Below are 19,629 nucleotides of genomic sequence, written 5' to 3'. Positions count from 1 at the left end.
GAGCAGCTCCAATCTGAGCACTTGGGAAGAGGACCCCGCACTTCTTTGTCTGCCCCTAAAAGCCCCATGGGCTGCAGGATGATTCCTGCTGCTCGTCGCAGCCCTGGGACAAGCAAAGCAAAGCAAAACAGCAACGAGAAAACAACCCTGCTCCTCCGGCTGTGCCCGGGATCAGACCTCTGTGTTCCTGATGGGTGAATAACTTACAGCAAGACGATGTATTTATAGCAACGAGCTCATGAGTTTTTAATTAAAATTCCATTTTCTTTTGCTCCAGATGGCACGAACAACCGTTTTGGTGTTTTCATTGGGTTTTTAAGGGATCACGCGGCTCCTGCTGGGCAGGGTTTGTTCTGGGGTGCAGGAGGGCATTGGGGAGGGTCCTTGCATCCCACATAATACACTGGGTGTCGTGGTGGGTTTTTGGAGAGGGAAAGGGGTCGCCCACCCCTTAGACCCTTGTCAGTGCCCCTGCTGCTGCAGAGGCAGAGCAGCTCACAGGTCAGGAACAGTTCGGTGTCAGCAGCCATCACATCAGGGAGCCAAGCCATCCGCCGGCACTGAGCAGAGCTGACTGGGGAGGACAATGTGTTCGAGAGCAGAAAGTGCAAGCAGGGATGTAGGACGTGCCAGAGTCTGTCCACACCATCATGACCCCAGCATTCCATCCCCATCATTCCATCCTATCCCCACCATCCCACCCTCACCATCCCATCCTCACCATCCTGTCCCCACCATCCCACCCTCACCATCCCATTCCCACCATCCTTTCCCCACTATCCTATCCTTGCCATCCTGTCCCCACTATCCTATCCTCACCATCCTATCCCCATCATCCCACCCTCACAATCCCATCCTCAATATCCCATTCCCACCTTTCTGTCCCCATTGTCCCATCCTCAATATCCTCTCCCCCCATAGTTTTATCCCCACCATCCCTTTCTTGGGAATCCCAGCTCAGCAGGAACTCAGGGTGCCACTCTCTCATTTCAGACGTTCACACTGCCACCTTTCTAACCTTCTGCTGACCCAGGGGACACTGAGGACACCCAATTTGCCTGCCCATCCCAACCACATTTGGTGACCCCAGAGAACCTGGGGTAACACACAGAGTTTGAGCTGGAGTCCCAGTCCCAACCCAAAAGTGAGATGTGAAGCACTGAGAGGATTTTGTGTCAGTTCCACTCTGCTGCTGTTTTCCACATGAACAGCTCAATGAGACAGAGATGTGTTGTGGGAACCTTCCAGCTCAGTGACCCTGTGCAGATATCCAAGTTCTGCATTTCGTTAGCAAAATGTTTTGCAGCACGGAGTGTGGTGCAGATGCGTAACCCTGGGACACCTATGCCAAACTCAGCAGAAGGAAAGGGCTGAAATACTACAGAAAAAGTCTCCAAAGAAGAAATGCGGCTGGGCAGCCCTTCACCTACCATAGGGAAGGGATCAGAGCACTCTGTTTGAGGTGGAGGAGCCTTCAGTGGATGGACACATTCAGATTTTGAGCCCAAGGTCTTGTGCAGGGCATGCCAGGCTTCTTCAGCATACAAAGCATCCAAGAAAGAATTGAAACAAGTCAGACCATCATGGTGCATGGGGAGAGGGTGGTTGGAGTATGCTGCACTCAGTGAGTGGCACTAGTCCATCTGAGTGCTGCTGACCAGAGATGCACAAGGATGAGGTCTGGGGTCCCAGGGGACTCTTGGCTACTTTTGGACTAGATGATCTTATAGGTCCTTTCCAACCTTGTGATTCTATGATTCTATGATTCCCTGTGCTGGTTACTGCCTGGAGAAACCACCCCATCCCACTCCATACCACCTCACTCTATCCCAGTACTTCTCATCCCAGCACATCCTAATACATTCTGTACCACCTCAACCCATTTCACCCCACCCCATTCTGTTCAGCCAATCCCACCCTACCTTATCCCATTCAACTCATCTCATCCTACCCAATCCCATTCTAACAAAATTCATCCTATCCTATCCTATCCTATCCTATCCTATCCTATCCTATCCTATCCTATCCTATCCTATCCTATCCTATCCTATCCTATCCTATCCTATCCTATCCTATCCTATCCTATCCTATCCTATCCTATCCCATCCCATCCCATCCCATCCCATCCCATCCCAACCCATCCACCAATTCCCATTCTATCCAACCCATACTGCTCCATCCAATGTGTCCCATCCCATTCAATCCATCCCATCCCATTCCATCCACCCAATCCCACTCCATCTCATTCCATCCAACCCACCCCAGCCCACCCCATCCGTAGCCAATTGCTCTCCCAACCTCAGCTTTGCAGAAGAACACAGCTCCTTGCTGTCCAGCTGCAGGAAGGCCAGGGAGTTGCTGCCCAAGGGAGGACATGTGGGACAGCCCCAGACCACTCTGCCCCCTCTGCACATCCCCACTCCTGCAGAGGGACCATGGGACCCAAACCCTCTCCCCAGGAACCATCCCCATTCAAGCAGTGGCACAAAGCCCATTTCTGCTCCAGAGATGGCCCCAACAGCCCCTTCCCCACCGGCTGCAGTCTGGCTGTCGGGATGGAAACGCATTAATGCCAGCACGGATCCCACAAAGACAAAATAAAAAGTCTTTGGGGAGTGACTCGGCAGCGCAGCCGGAAGAGAGGCAGCACAGTTTTCTTTTCAGGAGGTCTTCTTGGCTTCTGTCTTCTTTAAAACAGTTTTATTTTAGTTTTGGCAGCAATGATGGTAGCAGGGAGGGAGTAAATGGCCTTGCTTGAGTCCGGATGCATTTGTGGCTTTCAAAAGGCAGAAGTGTCCGGAGTTTGAGATACTCTGTGTTATAGAGGGCATGAGTCACGGCCACGCAACGGGGCTGGGTGGGAAGGGAGGGAAGAAGAAAGGTTGAGAGCCCATCGGTGTGTGGGGATGGAAGAGAAGGGTTCCGGGATGGAGGAGGAGAGATGCAGGATGCTGGGGTGGACAGGCAGGATGGTGGGATGCAGGAGCAGAGTTAGGGGATGGAAGAACAAAGATGCAGGAGCAGAGTGCTGGGATGCAGAAAGAGGGATGGAGGAGCAGATTGTTGGGATGTAGTAGTAGGGTTCATGGGTGGAAGGGCAGGATGCAGGGATGGGTGAGTACAGTGTCAAGGGCATGTGGCCATATCCCAGCACCAATTCAGAGAGACATGCTGTCCAACCCACAAAGCCCTTCACTGGGGGCACCTCAGCAAAGCACATGAGATACCTCTCTTCCCACACACTGAGGAGGAAAAAAGGGACAGGGACATTGCATGAGCCCTCATTGCTCTGATGCCAGAAGTGAAGACGTGCTCACACCCTTCTTGTCTCTGCTTGGTCTGCCTCTGCTTCCCTTCCTCGGTCCCTTTATCCTCTTCTTCCTGTTGCTCTCACCCTGAATGTGGGACCAAATGATGCACCTTGACTTCTGGGGTTTGATAAACGGGGCTCATCCCCTCTCAACTCTTTGTTGCTTGTTTTCTGCATGCAAAGCAAGAGATCCTGGAGATGCAGCTGCAGTGATAAGCTGGGCTGTTCCTGGGGCTCAGCAGGGAGCAATGGGGGAGCACAGAGCTGCTGGGTGCTCCCCAGGAGGAGGGGCTGCCTCTGCCTTTTCCTGCCTGGGGCTGCGTTGGTGGGTGATGAAGCAGCTGAAAGCAACAGCTTGTGTTTGTGCTCTGTTGGATCACACCTCGTGGCTCCCGCTGGCAAAGAGCAAATCTCATGCTGAGGAAGCAGCACCACAACAGCATCCGAGCACCCCCGAAATCATTATTTTGCCTTTTCTGAATGGGAAATCACTCTGCCTTTTGCACGATTCATCACTGAAGCACCAGTGCACAGTGCATGTCCCGGCGCTGTCTATATTAGCACGGTGTATTGGTGCATGGTGAGCTTGTGTTGGTGCACAGCGTAGAGCGTGGGCTGGTGTGTGGCACAGTGGTGCTGCAGGTGCACAGTACCATTCTGGTGTATGGTGCATGGTGTTAGTTCTGAGTACTGATCTATGGTGCATGATATCTTGGTGCCAGTCCTGGTGCGTGGAGCACAGTGCATGGCACACAGTGCCAGTCCCAGAGCACGGTACATAATGAAGATTGCATGGTGCCAGGCCCATTGCATGGTACACTGCGCACAGTGCTCTACACATGGTGCCAGTCTCTATCCCAGTCAATGGCACATAGTGCACAATGCACAGAACCAGTCCCATTCTCAGTCTGAATGCCATCCCAGCTCACAGTGCACAATGCATGGTGCTCTTGGTGCCAGTTCTGGTGGATGGTAAATGATGCATAATGCACTCTGTCAATCCAAGTGCATGGAGCATGGCGTGCAGCGCTCAGTGAGTCCCGCTATCAGTCTGGGCAGCAGACCCATGGCACGATACACTTTTAGGAGTTCACAGTGCCAACCCCAGTGTTGGTCCCACTCCTGACCCCAGTGCACGATCCCACTCTCGATCCCAGTGCTCTGTATACTTCGCACAGAGCTCAGCGCTCTCAGTTCATGCTGCGTGTCCCAGTGGCAGCCTGGATGCTAATCCAGATGGATGCACGGTTCGCAATGCATAGGTGTGCAGGGTGCACAATGCAAAGCACGGATCCCATTCCCGGTCCCGGTGCTGGTCCGAATCCCGGCTCCGGTACCGGTTCCGACTCGGGGCGGTGGTGCTGAAGGACAGCTCCGCCCCCGCCCGCCCCCGCCGCCGCCGCCGCCGCCCTCCGTTCTCCTCCAGCACCGTCTCCTCCGCCGCCGCCGCCGCCCGGAGCCGGGCCCTCCACGATCCCCGGCCGCCGCCATGCCCCAGACGGCCCCTCCGCCGCCTCCTTCCTCCGCCGCCGCACCATGAAGCGGCAGAACGTGCGGACGTTGGCTCTCATCATGTGCACCTTCACTTACCTGCTGGTGGGAGCCGCCGTCTTCGACGCTCTCGAATCCGAAGAGGAAACGGCGGAGAGGAGGAGGTTGGAAGCGAAGAGCCAAGAGCTGAAGAACAAATACAACCTGAGCGCCGAGAGCTACCGAGAGCTAGAGTGGGTCGTCCTCAAGCTGAAGCCGCATAAGGCCGGCGTCCAGTGGAAATTCGCCGGCTCTTTCTACTTCGCCATCACCGTCATCACGACCATAGGTACCGGGCAACCCCCCCGACCTCAGCCCCAAAGCCCTTCCGAAAAAGCTCTGGGGGTCCCCGTGTGAATAACCCTTGCTTTGCCCGTCCCTGAGGTGTCGGGGCGAATCATTCTGCCCGGCTGCTGCCGCCGACGCTTGGGAACCCCTCCGCCCATCCCCACGGTGTCGGGGCAAACCGTTCCCCTTGACCCCTCGGGATCCCCTTCCCCATAACGCCCATCCCTGCAGCGTCAAGGCTTACCCACCCAACACTCCACCATCGGGAACCCCCCACCCCCCTCTCTCTCTCTGCCCCCTCCGCCCATTCCCGTGGCATCGGGGCGGCCCCCTCCACTGTCTCCACCGGCTCGTCCCAAATGTGTCCATCCCCGTAGCGTCAGGGCTGTGCCTCCTTGGGTTCCGTTCTCTGCCTATCCCCGTAGTCTCTGTTCTCCCAGCCTCGGGGGTTTCTCACCCCCACTTCCACCCTACAGCACCACGGTGTATGGGGAGGGCGGGAGGCTGGGATGTTCCTTGGAGCAGGTCCCCCGTCTTTCAGGGCTCGGTGTGGGTAGGGAGGTGATATGAGGGTCCCGTTGTGGGACAGATCGGGGGAGGACTGTGTGAGGGTACCATCCCTATGCATCGTGTCCTGTCCCCAGCCCTGGAGATGAGAACTGGGGGCCATGGGGAGCTTCCCCTCCCAGTATCCCCCTCCAGGGACGGCTTTCCATCAGCTCACTCCTTCCCTGGAGGAGAAGTAGGGCAGGGGGGAAGGTTTTCTGGGGACAAGATTTCCTTGCAGATCCTTCCCATGCAAGAGCACGGTGGGATCCTCAGTCTGGGTGCCTTGACCCTACTAGGGGGGTGGGGAAGGGTATGGTGCCTTAATGCTCAAGGCGGTATCCCTACCCCATCCCGATCCAATCTGACTCATCTCATGCTCCCAGTAACCAAAAGTCCCCAGGGAAAGCCATCTCTGTTCCTGGGGTGGGGAGAGGGAATGCAGGAGACATCGGGGTCACCCCAAATTGCCACCATGTCCATTTCATGCTGTGGTGCACTCACCTGGTTATGCTGTCACCACAAATATCCTCGGGGCACCTTCAACCAATGTCCCCTGTTCAGGATCCCCTCAGTGTCCCCACCACCACTGTCCCCTGAACCAGGGACACGCACAGCTTGACGGCTGCATCCTCCCCCCACAGTAAGGAGCAAACAGCACTGAGTTTGGCTCTGTGCAAGGATGCACGACCCCAAATCTTCTTATCTATTGTCCCCTGATCCCCAAAATGCCCCATATTCCCCAATCCACCCCAGCTGCCTGTGAACTGTGGGTCACAGGGTGGTCCTGAAAGGGGGGGGTACCGGGGTTTTGGGGCTGAGATGTGGGTTTTGGGGCTGGGACTGAGCTCTATCAGCTGGCAGAGCAGCTGGGACAGGCTTGAGAAGCAGAGACAAGCAGCTTATGTTTGACGTGAGAGAGAGGGGGGCAGGAGGAGGGGGTGCCAGGGAGCAGGATCGATGTCCCCAGCCAATATCCTCAGCACACACAAAGGATGCTGCAGTGCCTTGGACGTGAGACAAAGCCAACCCAGAGTGCACAGTCCTATTCAGCTCCCCGTGGCACCCCAGGGCCACCAGGTCCTCTAACAGTTCCCCCCCGGGTGCCCACAGATGGAGCAGGGAGATGCGGTTGTCACACCCCAGATGAGGTTTTAAAGGGGGTTCTCCTGATGTTACCCAGCCCCAAAGCCACACATTCAGAGCACAAGGGGAATACAGAAGGGATTTCCCTGTAGGGTGTGTAATTCAGCCCCGTTCTGCCATGTCCGAGGCCGTGTGCTGGGGAAGCTGCACGGACACGGATGTGTAACTCAACCCTGTTGTTATCAATCTGTCAGTGTCTGTTTCTATGAAATGGGATTTTCCAGCAAGGAAAAAAAAAAAAGAAAGAAAGAAATAGGAAAGAAAAAAGCTTCTTTTAGGAACTCACCAACCTCTCTGCTTGCACTCAGAAGTGCCATGTATGATCTGCTAAGAGCAGGCGACAAGGGGACATCTCTGCTCGCTGCCCACTGGCTTTGCTCTAACAGGGACACGGTGCCTGTTTCCCAGGGCTGTGGCTGTCCCCTGTCACATCCCATTGCCTTCTCCCTTAGGATGATGGCCTTGGGGACAGCCTGTGGGGGTCACTCGGGTTGCACTGTACGGGTCCCTTGGTTGACACAGGGTGACTTTGCTGGGAGCATCACAGCTGGCTTGGGGCACTGTGTGGGATGGATCCTGCAGCACTGGGGACAGATCTTTTGGCATGACCTTAAACATCGGCTCTGGGTCCATTTGGGGTTGGGGTGCCCTGAGCTGGACGTCATGAGGGATCTGTGTGCTGACAGCAGGGTCAGTGGGGCAGGATGTGACCCTCAGGGTAAGTGACACCCACAGGGACAGCACCATAGGCAGCTGGATGCATGCAGGGGGTTGAGGCTTGTGGCTGTAGAGCGGGATCACATTTAGATGTGCCCTCTCATCTTCCACAACACCAGGGGCAAGGGGAGCTGTTGGACATGTCCCTGGCACCTCCATCTCTGTCCCTGCAGCAAGGACGGGTCAGCTGCACCATGTGGCACATTGGTTGTGGATGGTGACCCGCGGACTGTCCCTGTCCATGCACCCCAGCTCAGAAAACCCAAACCCTGTGCTGGGTGCTCCCAGACGTACCATGGGGCCATGAGGTTGGGGACAGCACTGTCCCTGCAGGGATGGAGCCAGCCTGTATCCCTTGCCTGTGCTCAGCCATTTGGTCTGCGGCAGGTGGTGAATGCCAACTGCAGTGCCACCATCTGCCACCTCCCTCTTGGGACAGGGCTGTGGCAGCAGCAGGTGACACCATGGGGTGTCTGCAGGGCGCTGTGACTCTCCCCTGTGGCCATCACCACATCCCCTCCATCCCTCCTGGGTGCTCCCCAAGCCCCACACCCCATGCATCCTCCTTCCCCCCCCACCCTGGCCCCCTCTGCCCCGCAGCAGCTCCTCCCGCCGCGCTGGCAGGTCCAGCCCTGACTCAGAGCCAGGATGAATAACGCGCTCCCCGCCGGCTGCCCTGCTGCTATTTTCATCTCTGATTCAGTCCCACTCCTGAGGCTCTAAGGAAGGGACATAGCAGGGAAGGGGGCGGCTGGAGGGGACGGCCACGAGCAAGAGGAGGAAAGGGGCCGTGGTCTGGTTGGGGGACACAGCGCACACACAGACATGCCCAGGATGAGGGCAGGTTTCATAGAAAGGGATGGGGATGGAGGAAGGCTGGGGATGGATCACAGCTCCCTCTGAGCCCTCAGGACATTTCTGTTCTGCACTCTCTGTGCCCGCTGACAACGATCACTGTGGAAATGAGTGTTGGCAGCTCCGGGCACGCCTTCAGTAGGCTTCAGAGTGAACACACTGGAGGGAATGAACTTATGACACTGTTTTGGGGCTAGGGTTCAACTCTCCTCACCCCAGATACCTCCAAGAGGGGGTTCCCAGTGCACAGCTCTATGCCCATTGCAGGCAGAGGGCCAACCCTTGCTCCCACTGTCGTGGTTCTCTGTGGTTACTGTTTGTTGTGTTCACTCAGAAACCTAATGACGGCACATTTATTGTGCACATCCCAAGCCAGACCCAAGACCCTCTGAGCTCTGTTTGCTGCTGCCCCCTCCTCCCATCCCGCCCAGGCTATAAATGTTCTGCTCATCTCTGTCCTGGAGAGATAAGAGCAATTAATGCCCGTTCCTTCCCAGCTGATGCCTCATTAAACCCTCCAGCAAACGACTGACTCAGACGAGCACAAACAATCCGTGCTGGGGCAGCAATGCTGCAGGGTGGGGGTCAGTGCCCCACACCCATTTCTATCTGTCCTGTTGGCTTTCCTATCACCAAACCTTGGCACTCAGCTGGGAGTGGGTCCAGTGCTGTGAAGCTGGACCCATGGAGGAGCTGCAGGAGAGCCCGCTCTGACCCAGCGTGTGATTTACAGCCTGGCTGTGATATTTATCACCCAGCTCTCAGGCTGAAGTGACTGCAGCACGCAGGATTTATAGCAGGCATCGCTACCTTGAATAAATCCTGGCCGGACAAGCAGGGGGGTTAATGGAACAAGTGAGACACGCAGCTACGATGGGGCTGGAGCTCTCTGGGGAGAGCTGCTGTGGGGCAGAGGGGCTGTGCTGGTGCTGCAAGCAGTTCTGGATGCTGGGGCACCTTGCTGGGTGCTGGTATTCAGCATAGGCTGCTGGTGCGTGGCATTGCTCATGGTGCACGCAACTGCACACACAGTGCTGGTGCAAGGTGCTAGGGGCTTGTGCGTGGTACTACACACTTCTGGATGATGGTCGTGATGCCAGGGCACAGTTCTGCATTGCACATGGTATATGGCATTGCACATAGCGCTGGATAATGGGACAAGAGGCTGAGTGCTGGTGCATGGCAATGCATGTGGTGCTTGTGTTCAGCACAAAGTGCTGGGTGCAGGGTGTCGTAGTGCTGGGCACTGGTGCTGTGTAGCAGGTGCTGGTGCATGGTACTGGCTGTTGGTTCTTGGCACAGGATGCAGGGTGAACAGCACTGCACGTGATGCTGGAGGCTGCTGTTGGATGCACCAGCACAGTGCATGGTGCTGGGCTGTAATGCATGCTATATAGGGGGAAAAGGACACACAGTGCAGCTTTCCATAGCAGCCACAGTACTAACTCCCCCCCCTCCAAGATGTATCACCCAAGAGGAGGTAGCAGGTGGCTCCCCAGGCTGTGCTCCCCTTTAATTCCACCCCCACAGACTCCCCTTTCCCACCATGGAAACAGGATGTGGTGTGCACAGGGATAAGCTCAGACTCCCCCTCCACCCCCAGCAGACTCAGTGCCCCACCAGCATTCAGCCCCATTCTTGGGGGTCCCAATTGTGCCCCAAATGGGAGAAGGGAGAAGGAGGGGAAGATCTGTAGGTCTGGGGAGAGAGGGAGCCAGGAAGGGGCCTGGCGGGGCCCCAAAGAGCAGCGAAAAATTGCCAGTTTCGGGTCGGCGCAAACACAGCCCTTGGCTGGCGCAGGGATTTTCCATGACAGCATCAGCCCCCGCTGCCCCCGCTGTGGCGGGGCCCCACTGCTGCTGCTGGGGCTGTCCTGGGCAGGGCAGCGGCTGTGCCCCCCTCTCCTGAACACTGCTGAGATGGGTGGGGGTGCAGAGCTTCTTTCTTTGAGCCTCTGAGTCCCTTTGGGGGCAACACCCCTCAGTGCTGCAAAGGAGAGATTCGGGGAGATTTGGGGCATAGAAGTGCAGGGGGTAACAGTGCAAAAGTTGCTGCAGAGGGTAGGAGTACCCCAGTGTGTGCTGCAAGTGCAGGGGGAGCCCAGGGCATGGCGTGGTGTGGGGTGACCCCATCTCTACCCCACCTGCCCCACTGGTACAAGAGCACATGAGCCCCCAACCAGGCTCAGCACCCTCTGCCCAATGGGTTCCCCCCATGCCAGGGCAGCTCCTGGGGAACTGAGTGATGAGTTTGCTCCATGGGTGCATGGAGATCAGAAGGAAGATGGAGAGATAGGTGGTAAGAGAGGTGAGTGGGGGTAGACAGAGATCTGGAGTGGTTGGTGGGTGGAGAATGGATGGATGGATGGATGGATGGATGGATGGATGGATGGATGGATGGATGGATGGATGGGTGGATGGATGGATGGATGGATGGATGGATGGATGGATGGATGGATGGATGGATGGATGAGTGATAAATGGTTGCATGGGTGGGTGGTGGTACTATGTGGGGGTATCCGCACCCTTCACCTGTCCTAATGAAGGCACACTGAAGACTGCTTCAGAATTAGTATCCATCTAGGATGGGGCAGTGTAGGTACCAGAGCTTGCCCAACATTGCATTACCCAAATTCACCTCATCTCTGAGGCACTGCTGCCCAAATCTGGTCCCTATTCTGAAGCTACCACTTACCGTGCATTGCCCAAGAGGTGTCCCCACATCCTTCATCTCTGTGCTCCATGAAACCCCACTCTGGGAAGGACAGAGAATGTGACCCCATGCAGGGCTTTGAGGGGTGCAATGACAGTAGTGCAATCAGTGGCACAAGCAGCAGTGCAGGCAAGCACTGTGCCCCTGCACTGGGCTCTCCCATGGCCATGTTTGCTCAGAGCAGGCAGGTGCTGCTGCCATGTGCTGCCTTTCCCAGCCACTCTCTGCCCGCTTGTTTGCTCACTCTGTAAACACATTTCCTGGGTAGATCCCAAGGGCAACCCACACTCTACCCAAGCTTTCACAAAAATCAGGGGGTACCTGGAGCATGGTAGAGCTCACGTGCCACTAACCCAGCTGACTCTAGTGGCTGCTGCTGAACCTCCCTGAGCCCAGGGTAAGGAGGAGAAAACCAAGCTTGAAAGGAGCAGAGCTGTGTCCGTGTGAGATCTGAATGTTGGTCATCCCTCGCATGGTCAGGGTCTGCTGGGTTCCTCATCACATCATCACTCAATAAAGGGCAATGCCACTTCCCACCCAGCACCTGCTGCAGCCAGAACTGCCTTGGAAGAGGAAGGGGTAAACCATCCCCAGACCTACCTGATGGACACAGGGACAAGGGTGTGCATTCAGAAACCCACTTTATGCCCACTGTGGGCCCCGTGAGCACCCCCATGGTGTACTGCCTTCTTCATACCCCTCACATCTTGCCCCAGCTCAAGCTTCTCTTGTCACCTGGGACACCCCATGCCCTGCCCTGGGAATGACACAGAATCCTTTTACCCTGCATCCTCCTCTCTTTAATCCCTGTGTCCCTATCCCTGCCCTGGCTCCCTGCAACCCTATGCCCTGCACATTCCTGGACACGACCCTCAGCCCCTTCCCATGCCTTCCAGCACCCCAAACCACCTCCCTCTCCCTGCCCCACCAGCCCTTTGCACCCCCAAGCCTTGAATCACCCCATTTATTTTCCACCCTTCTCTCAAGCTCTGGCGCCAGCTGCTCACTAATCCCCTCCATCCATTGCTCCCGACAGCCCCCGGGATCTGCTCCAGGATGGGGCCAAGCAAACTCTGCACCTGCTCCATACAGCCTCAGCCAGATCCACCCCTGCTCCTCTGCAGCCCTAAAAAGGCGACGAGTGGTCCGCGTTCCTCTGGGACATGTCATGTTTTCTCCAGGGGGACACACGCTGTGCTCCCTGCCTGCTTGCAGCACCCCAACCTACAGGGACCTGACTCCTTCCAGAAGCCATTGAGGAGGTTTTGGGGCTGTAGGAGGGATGCAGGAGAGGAGCAGGGATGCTCCTTTTGCAGAAGGTGGGGAGAGTAAGGAGAAAACTTTGGGGTCTCTAATGGGGAGCCCCAGTGAGTCAGGAGCTTGGTCAGCATCTCCTGCACATTTCCATGATGGATTGGTGCAAGAGGGGCTTAGGGGGCTCAGCTTCCCAGGAACTCTCCCCCTGTTGGCTGTCTTTCCCCCAGCCATGCATGGGGGATTTAATACCCCACGACCTTCATTCTGGCCGTAAACGTGATGGAGATCAGGCAATGCGTACTGACACTGGCTGGGGGGGTCTGGGGGGGCTGGTGGATTGATGGACACTTGGCCACTCTGCCAGAGCTCATAAACTCCCTTCCCAATGGAGAAATGGGGCTAAATATAGCCCGGAGAGGCTGCACCTCGGGCAGGAGGGAAAGTGCTCAGTGCAGCTGTCAGCACGGATGGAGGCTGGGATCCTAAAATCCCAACCTCAGCTGGATGGATGCTGAAGGAATAAAGGAGGTTGGGCTGTTTGAAGGGGGCTGGAGATACCTGTGGGATCACCACGCTCAGCTCTCCATGGTGCCCATGAAGGCACAGCAGTGATGCTCAGGGTTCGCCGAAGCCCTCCCCGCAGCCCAGCTCTGGGGACAGCTTGGCCTGAGATCTGACAAGCAGTGATTTCGCCTCGCCCCAGCACGGCTTAATCCTTGGCCTCGAGGAAGCTGCCAGCAAAGGGTGGCGGGGAGAGAGGCCACCTGCCTCAGCCGAGCGGGGATTAAACAGAGCTGGGGCAGGGCGGGATTCCCACGCTGGATCAAAGCATTGGGAAAGTGTTCAGATGGAGTCAGGTTGGAGGGAAGGACAGTGGAAATCTCCCCACCTCGCTTTGCTTTTCAAGGCTCCCTGTGGGGCAGCTCTGGACCCTTGAAGGAGCAAAGCTTTATTTCTTTTGCAGGGCAAATTTGCACCAAAGCTTTGAGCTTTTCCCATAACCATCCTGAGATTGAGCTCAAAGCATTCCCTGCCTTTGTCCCTTTATAATTGTGTCATGTCAAAATGTTGTCCACACGTAGGTGAACACCGCTTAATCTTTTATGTCAAGTGTAGTTTGGGAGATGTTTAATAATTCAGGAGGGCAGCGCTATAAATACAAGACTAGGTGTGATGGGCAGTGGAAAGGGGAAGGGAAAAGAAAATGGAAAGTACAGAAAGGGGAAGGGGAAGGGGGAGGGGAAAGGGAAAGGGGAAGGGAAAGAGGAAGGGAAAGGGAAAGGGGAAAATTAAGAAGGGTAAGAGTAGAAAGGAAAAAGGGGGAAGTGGGAAGAGGAATAGGGAGGGGGGGAGGAAAGGGGAAAGGAAGGATGGAAAGGGAAAGGAAGGGAAGGGAAGGGAAGGGAAGGGAAGGGAAGGGAAGGGAAGGGAAGGGAAGGGAAGGGAAGGGAAGGGAAGGGAAGGGAAGGGAAGGGAAGGGAAGGGAAGGGAAGGGAAGGGAAGGGAAGGGAAGGGAAGGGAAGGGAAGGGAAGGGAAGGGAAGGGAAGGGAAGGGAAAGGGAAGGGAAAGGGAAGGGAAAGGGAAGGGGAAGGGAAGGGGAAGGGAAGGGGAAGGGAAGGGGAAGGGAAGGGGAAGGGAAGGGGAAGGGAAGGGGAAGGGAAGGGGAAGGGAAGGGGAAGGGAAGGGGAAGGGAAGGGAAGGGAAGGGAAGGGAAGGGAAGGGAAGGGAAGGGAAGGGAAGGGAAGGGAAGGGAAGGGAAGGGAAGGGAAGGGAAGGGAAGGGAAGGGAAGGGAAGGGAAGGGAAGGGAAGGGAAGGGAAGGGAAGGGAAGGGAAGGGAAGGGAAGGGAAGGGAAGGGAAGGGAAGGGAAGGGAAGGGAAGGGAAGGGAAGGGAAGGGAAGGGAAGGGAAGGGAAAGAAGGAAAACAAAAAAGACGGGGAAAAGCAAATGGTGGATGCCTGGTGGCAAGGGCTCCTCTTGGCAGCACACAGTCCCTGAGCATGCCAGCTGGGCAGGCATCCCCACACTCCACAAGCTCAGATGCCTGGATCTGGGATCCATTACAAGCAAATAATCCGCCACCACAGGGAGAGAATAAGTCCCATTTGCATGTGTTCTGTGCAGGCAGGAGATTAATTGAAGTCCAGATGCTCCCTGCAGGGCTATACACGTGGATGCAGGGTCCCCAGCTCCTGGATGGGATTCAGTGGGATGCAGAGACACAGAGACATGGGAAAACAAAGAGGCAGAGATGCAGGGATGCAGGGATGTGGTAACAGAGGAGAACAATCCACCTTCAACTCTTGATTCCTTAAAAATCCCTTTTCTACTGTTCTCATTTGCCTCCCCACCTGGCCATTCTGAGACTGTCCTGGGAGGTGCATTTGAGGACAGCTATCTCCAGCCCCTTGGTGATAACATACGTAGTGGCCAAATCCCCCAAACAAAGGGACCATGCAACCCCATACAGGGCCCATTCCAGTTGCCCCAGCTCCAGGACAGGTGGCCAAGGAAGGGACACCAGTTGCATGGTGACAATGCCAACCTCTCTTTGGCTTCACTCCCCAGGGTACGGCCATGCAGCCCCAAGCACAGATGGAGGGAAGGTTTTCTGCATGGTGTACGCCTTGCTGGGCATCCCGCTCACCCTCGTCATGTTCCAGAGCCTGGGTGAGCGGATCAACACCTTCGTCAGGTACCTCCTGCACCGCATCAAGAAGTGCCTGGGCATGAGACGGGCAGAGGTCTCCATGGCCAACATGGTCACCATCGGGTTCTTCTCCTGCATCAGCACCCTGTGCATCGGGGCGGCCGCATTCTCCTACTACGAGCACTGGAGCTTCTTCCATGCCTATTATTACTGCTTCATCACGCTCACCACCATCGGCTTCGGGGACTACGTGGCCCTGCAGAAGGATGAGGCCCTGCAGAACAATCCTCAGTACGTGGCCTTCAGCTTCGTCTACATCCTGACGGGGCTGACGGTCATCGGGGCCTTCCTCAACCTGGTGGTGCTGCGTTTCATGACCATGAACGCCGAGGATGAGAAGCGGGACGCTGAGCACCGGGCTCTGCTCACCCGCAATGGGCAGGCCAGCAGTGTGCACACCACGGACACGGCCTCATCCGCACCCACAGCGGTGGCAGCAGGAGGTGGTGGAGGTGGCCTCCGTAATGTCTACGCTGAGGTGCTGCACTTCCAGTCTATGTGCTCGTGCTTGTGGTATAAGAGCAGGGAGAAGCTGCAGTATTCCATCCCCATGATCATCCCCAGGGACCTGTCCACCTCGGACACCTGCGTGGAGCAGAGTCACTCCTCTCCTGGCCGCTGCCCTGAGACCCCTTCCAACCGATGCTTCTGCAACGCCCGCCGGTCGGCCATCAGCTCCGTCTCCACTGGCCTCCATAGTCTCTCAGCCTTCCAGGGCCTCATGAAGCGCCGCAGCTCCGTGTAGACCTCACTCCATTGCCCCTATGTGTTCCCCAAGCTTTGTAAAGCTCCATGTAGGCCTCACTCCCAATGTGCCCCACTGTTCACAAAGCTCCGTGTAGTCCTTTCCTTACCGCCCCTTGTGGTTTTCAGGCCTCACAAAGCTTTATGTAGACCCCATTCCACCACCTCCACATGTCCCAGTCTACATAAAGCTTCACGTAGACCTCACTCCGTCACCCCCATGCACTCCAAGCCTCATGAAGCTCCATGTATCATAGAATCATTCAGATTGGAAAAGACCTCCAAGATCACCAAGTCCAGCTGCCACCCATCCTCACCACGCTCACTGACCATATCCCCGAGTGCCACATCTCCACATTTCTTGGGCACCTCCAAGGATGGTGATTCCACCATCTCCCCAGACAGCCTGTGCCAGTGCCTGACCACTCTTTTGGAGAAGAAATTGTTCCTAATATCCAACCTGAAATAGTGTAGGCCCTACTCCATCACTCCTGTGCACGCCAGCCTTCATTGAGCCCTGTGTAGACCTCAATCCATCACCTCCCATGGACCTCAAGTCCCACAAAGTTCAGCATAACCCTGCTCCATCACCTCCCGTGCATGACCCAGACTTCATGAAGCTCCATTTAGGCCATGTCGCATCACCCCCATGTACACCATGCTTCATGAATCTCCACGTAGATCCCACTCTGTTACTCCCTGTGTACCATGGACACATTGGCCAAGATCTCATCTGGGCCACAGCATGAGGAACTTCCTTATGCCTCAGGATATCTGGGGTCTGATGCAGGAGGGACTGCAGGCTCCAAGTGAGCTGGGACCTTGGGATGTCAGGACAACTGCAGGACCCTGGGGAATCAGTATGGCCTCAGGAGCCCTTGGCCTGTCCAAGTCTTCACCAGTTGTGACCGGAGAAAGAAGCAGGGGCCACCAGTTTCTTTTATTGTAATTTAATTTCATTTTATTTTATTTTGTTCTGTTTTATTTTGCAAACCACTCCTCAAAATGTGAAACTTGAAGACCTGGAGAGTGTGTTAACCTGATGGAAAGTTGCTGGGGGGGAACAAGAATGGGGACAGCTCAGATATACATACACACTTCTGTCTGGGATGCTGGGGAGCCCAAAGAGTCCCCCTACCCATGTGTGTAAGGCACGAGGAAGGTGTATATGGGTAACATGGGCTCCATGGGGCAGGGTGGGAGCCAGGCTGCTGTGGTGTGCACACAACAAATCAGGTCACCCATGACCCAGAAATTCAGTGTTCTATCCAGAGCTGGTGGTGCACAGGGTGTCCTCAGCACCCTGACCCTTTGCACTCAATAGCAGCTGTGGGGCTGGAGCTGTCACCTTGGGCAAAGAACTTGGGGAGGAGACAGCCTGAGGTACAGGGAAGGTTTTCACCTTCACACCTTCCAAGCTGCACCTCCAAACCAGTGCTATAAGGCACCCCATGGCACCCAGCTTATGGGGTGCCCCCATTTCTCCCTGCCCTATGACTCACATTCCCCATCACCCGTCATCCCCCAGCAAAGAAAGCACAGGTCACTGGGGGCAGGGGGGACACCAGGAGAGCAGAACCCCTCTTTGACACCCCCCAAAACCCCATCTGGGGGCCACCAGGACTCAGGGGACAACCCAGCGTGCCTGTCCCCAGCGAGGCATTTCTTTTCTCAACTTTTAACAGAAGAAAAAACTAGGTATTTCTAATACTTGATGACGTGTACATACTGTTAGATATCAGAGAGGATATTTATTATAAATGACGCTATAATCGTATCTATAGAAATCTATAAATATCTATTGTAAGAGAGTCTTGTGGGAACCTTGCTGATGACTCCAGGGAACTTCTTTTTGCTCTCTGCATCTGTCTCATCCTTAGGACACTGAAGGGGAACAGAATCTCCCCAAAGAGGTTTCTCGGTTTCTCATGCCAAAGTATATTTGTACTGCTGATTTACTTTCAATATAGAGAGAAATAAAGGCTGATTGGAATCTCGGCACCACTTGGGGCGCCTCACTCCAAGTCTCTCTGGGTGGGTTCTTGTGCTGATGGCTATGAGGATATCTCATAGCCAGGGTCATCCGAGTCTCCATGGGTCATCAGTGGAGCTCAGAGCTGCTCTCCTGCCTTTAAGTGGATCAAACGGGCTTCATTCAAACCCAGCACCTAATCTAATCATGCTAAGCTTGCAAAGAGCAGATCCGGCTTGCAGCAGTCAATGGGGATAATGCTTTTCCATCAGCACTTTTCACCCTACTCAGCACTGGTGAGGCTGTACCTGGATACTGGGACCATTATTGCCCCCTCCTCCCCCACCCAGTGCAAGTGGGACATGGAAAGAGCCCAACACAGGGGCTGAAACTCTGCTGGGAGAAGTGCTGAGAGAGATGGGGCTGATCAGCCTGAAGTAGGGGAGGATCAGGGGGATCCCATCCATGGCCATAAATCCCTGCAAAGAGGTTACTCCCTCCCCATATCTGCCATCCTCCTTTGGACGAGTGATTTTTTTTTTCCACCTCTCAGAGTATTTATATTTCCGTGTCATTCATAGACCCAAATATTTACAGTGCATTGGAGAGACTTAAAATTCCTGGCTGATATTAAGCAGTGTGGCCTTTTCCTATGGGTACCCAGCACGGGGCCTGCAAAGAAGAAGAGGAGAGAGGGATGGACATGGCTGAGCTGTGCCATGTACACATGATGCTGGGGGTGATGGCCACCAAAGGAGACATTGGGGTGACTCAAGGGGGGGCTTCAGGGGCTGGAGGAACCCTTGGGTTCTGGCAGGGGGCAGCCACCTTTGACGGTGGGGCTCCATGTGAATCCCTTTCCACTTCTGGTGTCTCTATGGCTGGCATCTCCATGGTTGATATCACTATGGTTGTAATCTCCTTGGTTGACATCTCCATGGTTGACATCTCCATGGTTGGCATCTCCATGGTTGGCATCTCCAAGGTTGGCATCTCCAAGGTTGAGACCTCCATGGTAGATATCTCCAAGGTTGACATCTCCATGGTTGGCATCTCCATAGTTGGCATCTCCATGGTTGTTATCTCCATGGTTGGCATCTCCAAGGTTGACACCTCCGTGTTTGATGTCTCCTTGGTTGACATCCCTGTGCCCTCTGCATGCTGATGTCACCTGCCATGATGTCTCTCTCTTCCTAACATTGTTTCTGCTCCCTGCTTGCCCGGAGCCCCGAAGTGGGATGCCCCAAGAGCTCACCCCAAACCCATCCTTCATCCAGCATTGGGACCACATGGATGAGAGGTGGATGGAGGCACGTGGCAGTGTCTGTGCCACCTCCATTCCTATCCCAACAGCGCTGGAGGGCAAAGTGCGTGTTTGAAGCTGTGGCAAACAAAGCACAGCAAACAGGAACGGATGGAAAACCTCCATCTGGCAGTGCCATCCTCTGCCCATCCCCATCCTCCTGTCCGTCCGGCAGGAAATCAGATTAGGGATTGAAATGAGCAGAGCGTGCTCTTAATAAGGGGACGGACATCACATCCTTGTTAATTACACCAGGGCCTCGCTCGGTGATTGGCAGCTCAAGTATGAGGGTGAAGAGCCCCCCTTGGGATGCTCCATCCCCATTGGAGATGATGTCCACAGGTCCCAGCAAAGGAAGGGTTAACACCACTCGGTCTCCTTCGGGTTTCTCTTTTCTCTCATCTCCCCCCATCCTATGGGTCACGGCCCCGACGTCGGATGGAAAAACAATTCGTCTCCTGCTGTCGGGGATGATGTTGGGGGGGTGTAAAGGGGGGCGAGGAGCCCACTCGGGATACAGAGAGAGACTGATGGGGTGG

General features: G+C 55.4%; 1 protein-coding gene and 1 long non-coding RNA gene across 3 annotated transcripts; one reads left to right on the top strand and one right to left on the bottom strand.

Moving 5' to 3' along the window:
- Positions 1 to 221: 221 nt before the first annotated feature.
- On the bottom strand, positions 222 to 5,014 carry LOC146761603 (uncharacterized). Of its 2 annotated transcripts, XR_014944976.1 has the most exons (3): positions 4,901 to 5,000; positions 1,431 to 1,534; positions 222 to 574 (listed from the first exon to the last, which is right to left on the bottom strand). It is a non-coding gene; the product is annotated as an uncharacterized LOC146761603 (long non-coding RNA). The 2 variants fall into 2 exon arrangements; XR_014944975.1 differs by lacking the exon at positions 1,431 to 1,534 and having other exon boundaries at positions 4,901 to 5,014.
- Positions 3,555 to 17,819, top strand: KCNK3 (potassium two pore domain channel subfamily K member 3). The gene is made up of 2 exons (XM_015859846.3): positions 3,555 to 5,129; positions 14,930 to 17,819. Exons 1-2 carry the CDS (start codon positions 4,847 to 4,849, stop codon positions 15,814 to 15,816), a joined length of 1,170 nt encoding a protein of 389 aa, XP_015715332.2. The 5' UTR covers positions 3,555 to 4,846; the 3' UTR covers positions 15,817 to 17,819.
- Positions 17,820 to 19,629: the final 1,810 nt, after the last annotated feature.

This window comes from Coturnix japonica, chromosome 3 (genome assembly GCF_054131305.1).
Source record: "Coturnix japonica strain WE chromosome 3, WE-NBRP24, whole genome shotgun sequence".
NCBI lineage: Eukaryota > Metazoa > Chordata > Aves > Galliformes > Phasianidae > Coturnix > Coturnix japonica.
This window is presented reverse-complemented; position numbering and strand designations above follow the sequence as displayed.

Coding starts and splice junctions, on each gene's coding strand:
- KCNK3 (XM_015859846.3), top strand. CDS start 4,847: ATGAAGCGGCAGAACGTGCGGACGTTGGCTCTCATCATGTGCACCTTC. Junction 5,130..14,929: donor CACCGTCATCACGACCATAG/GTACCGGGCAAC, acceptor TTCACTCCCCAG/GGTACGGCCATGCAGCCCCA.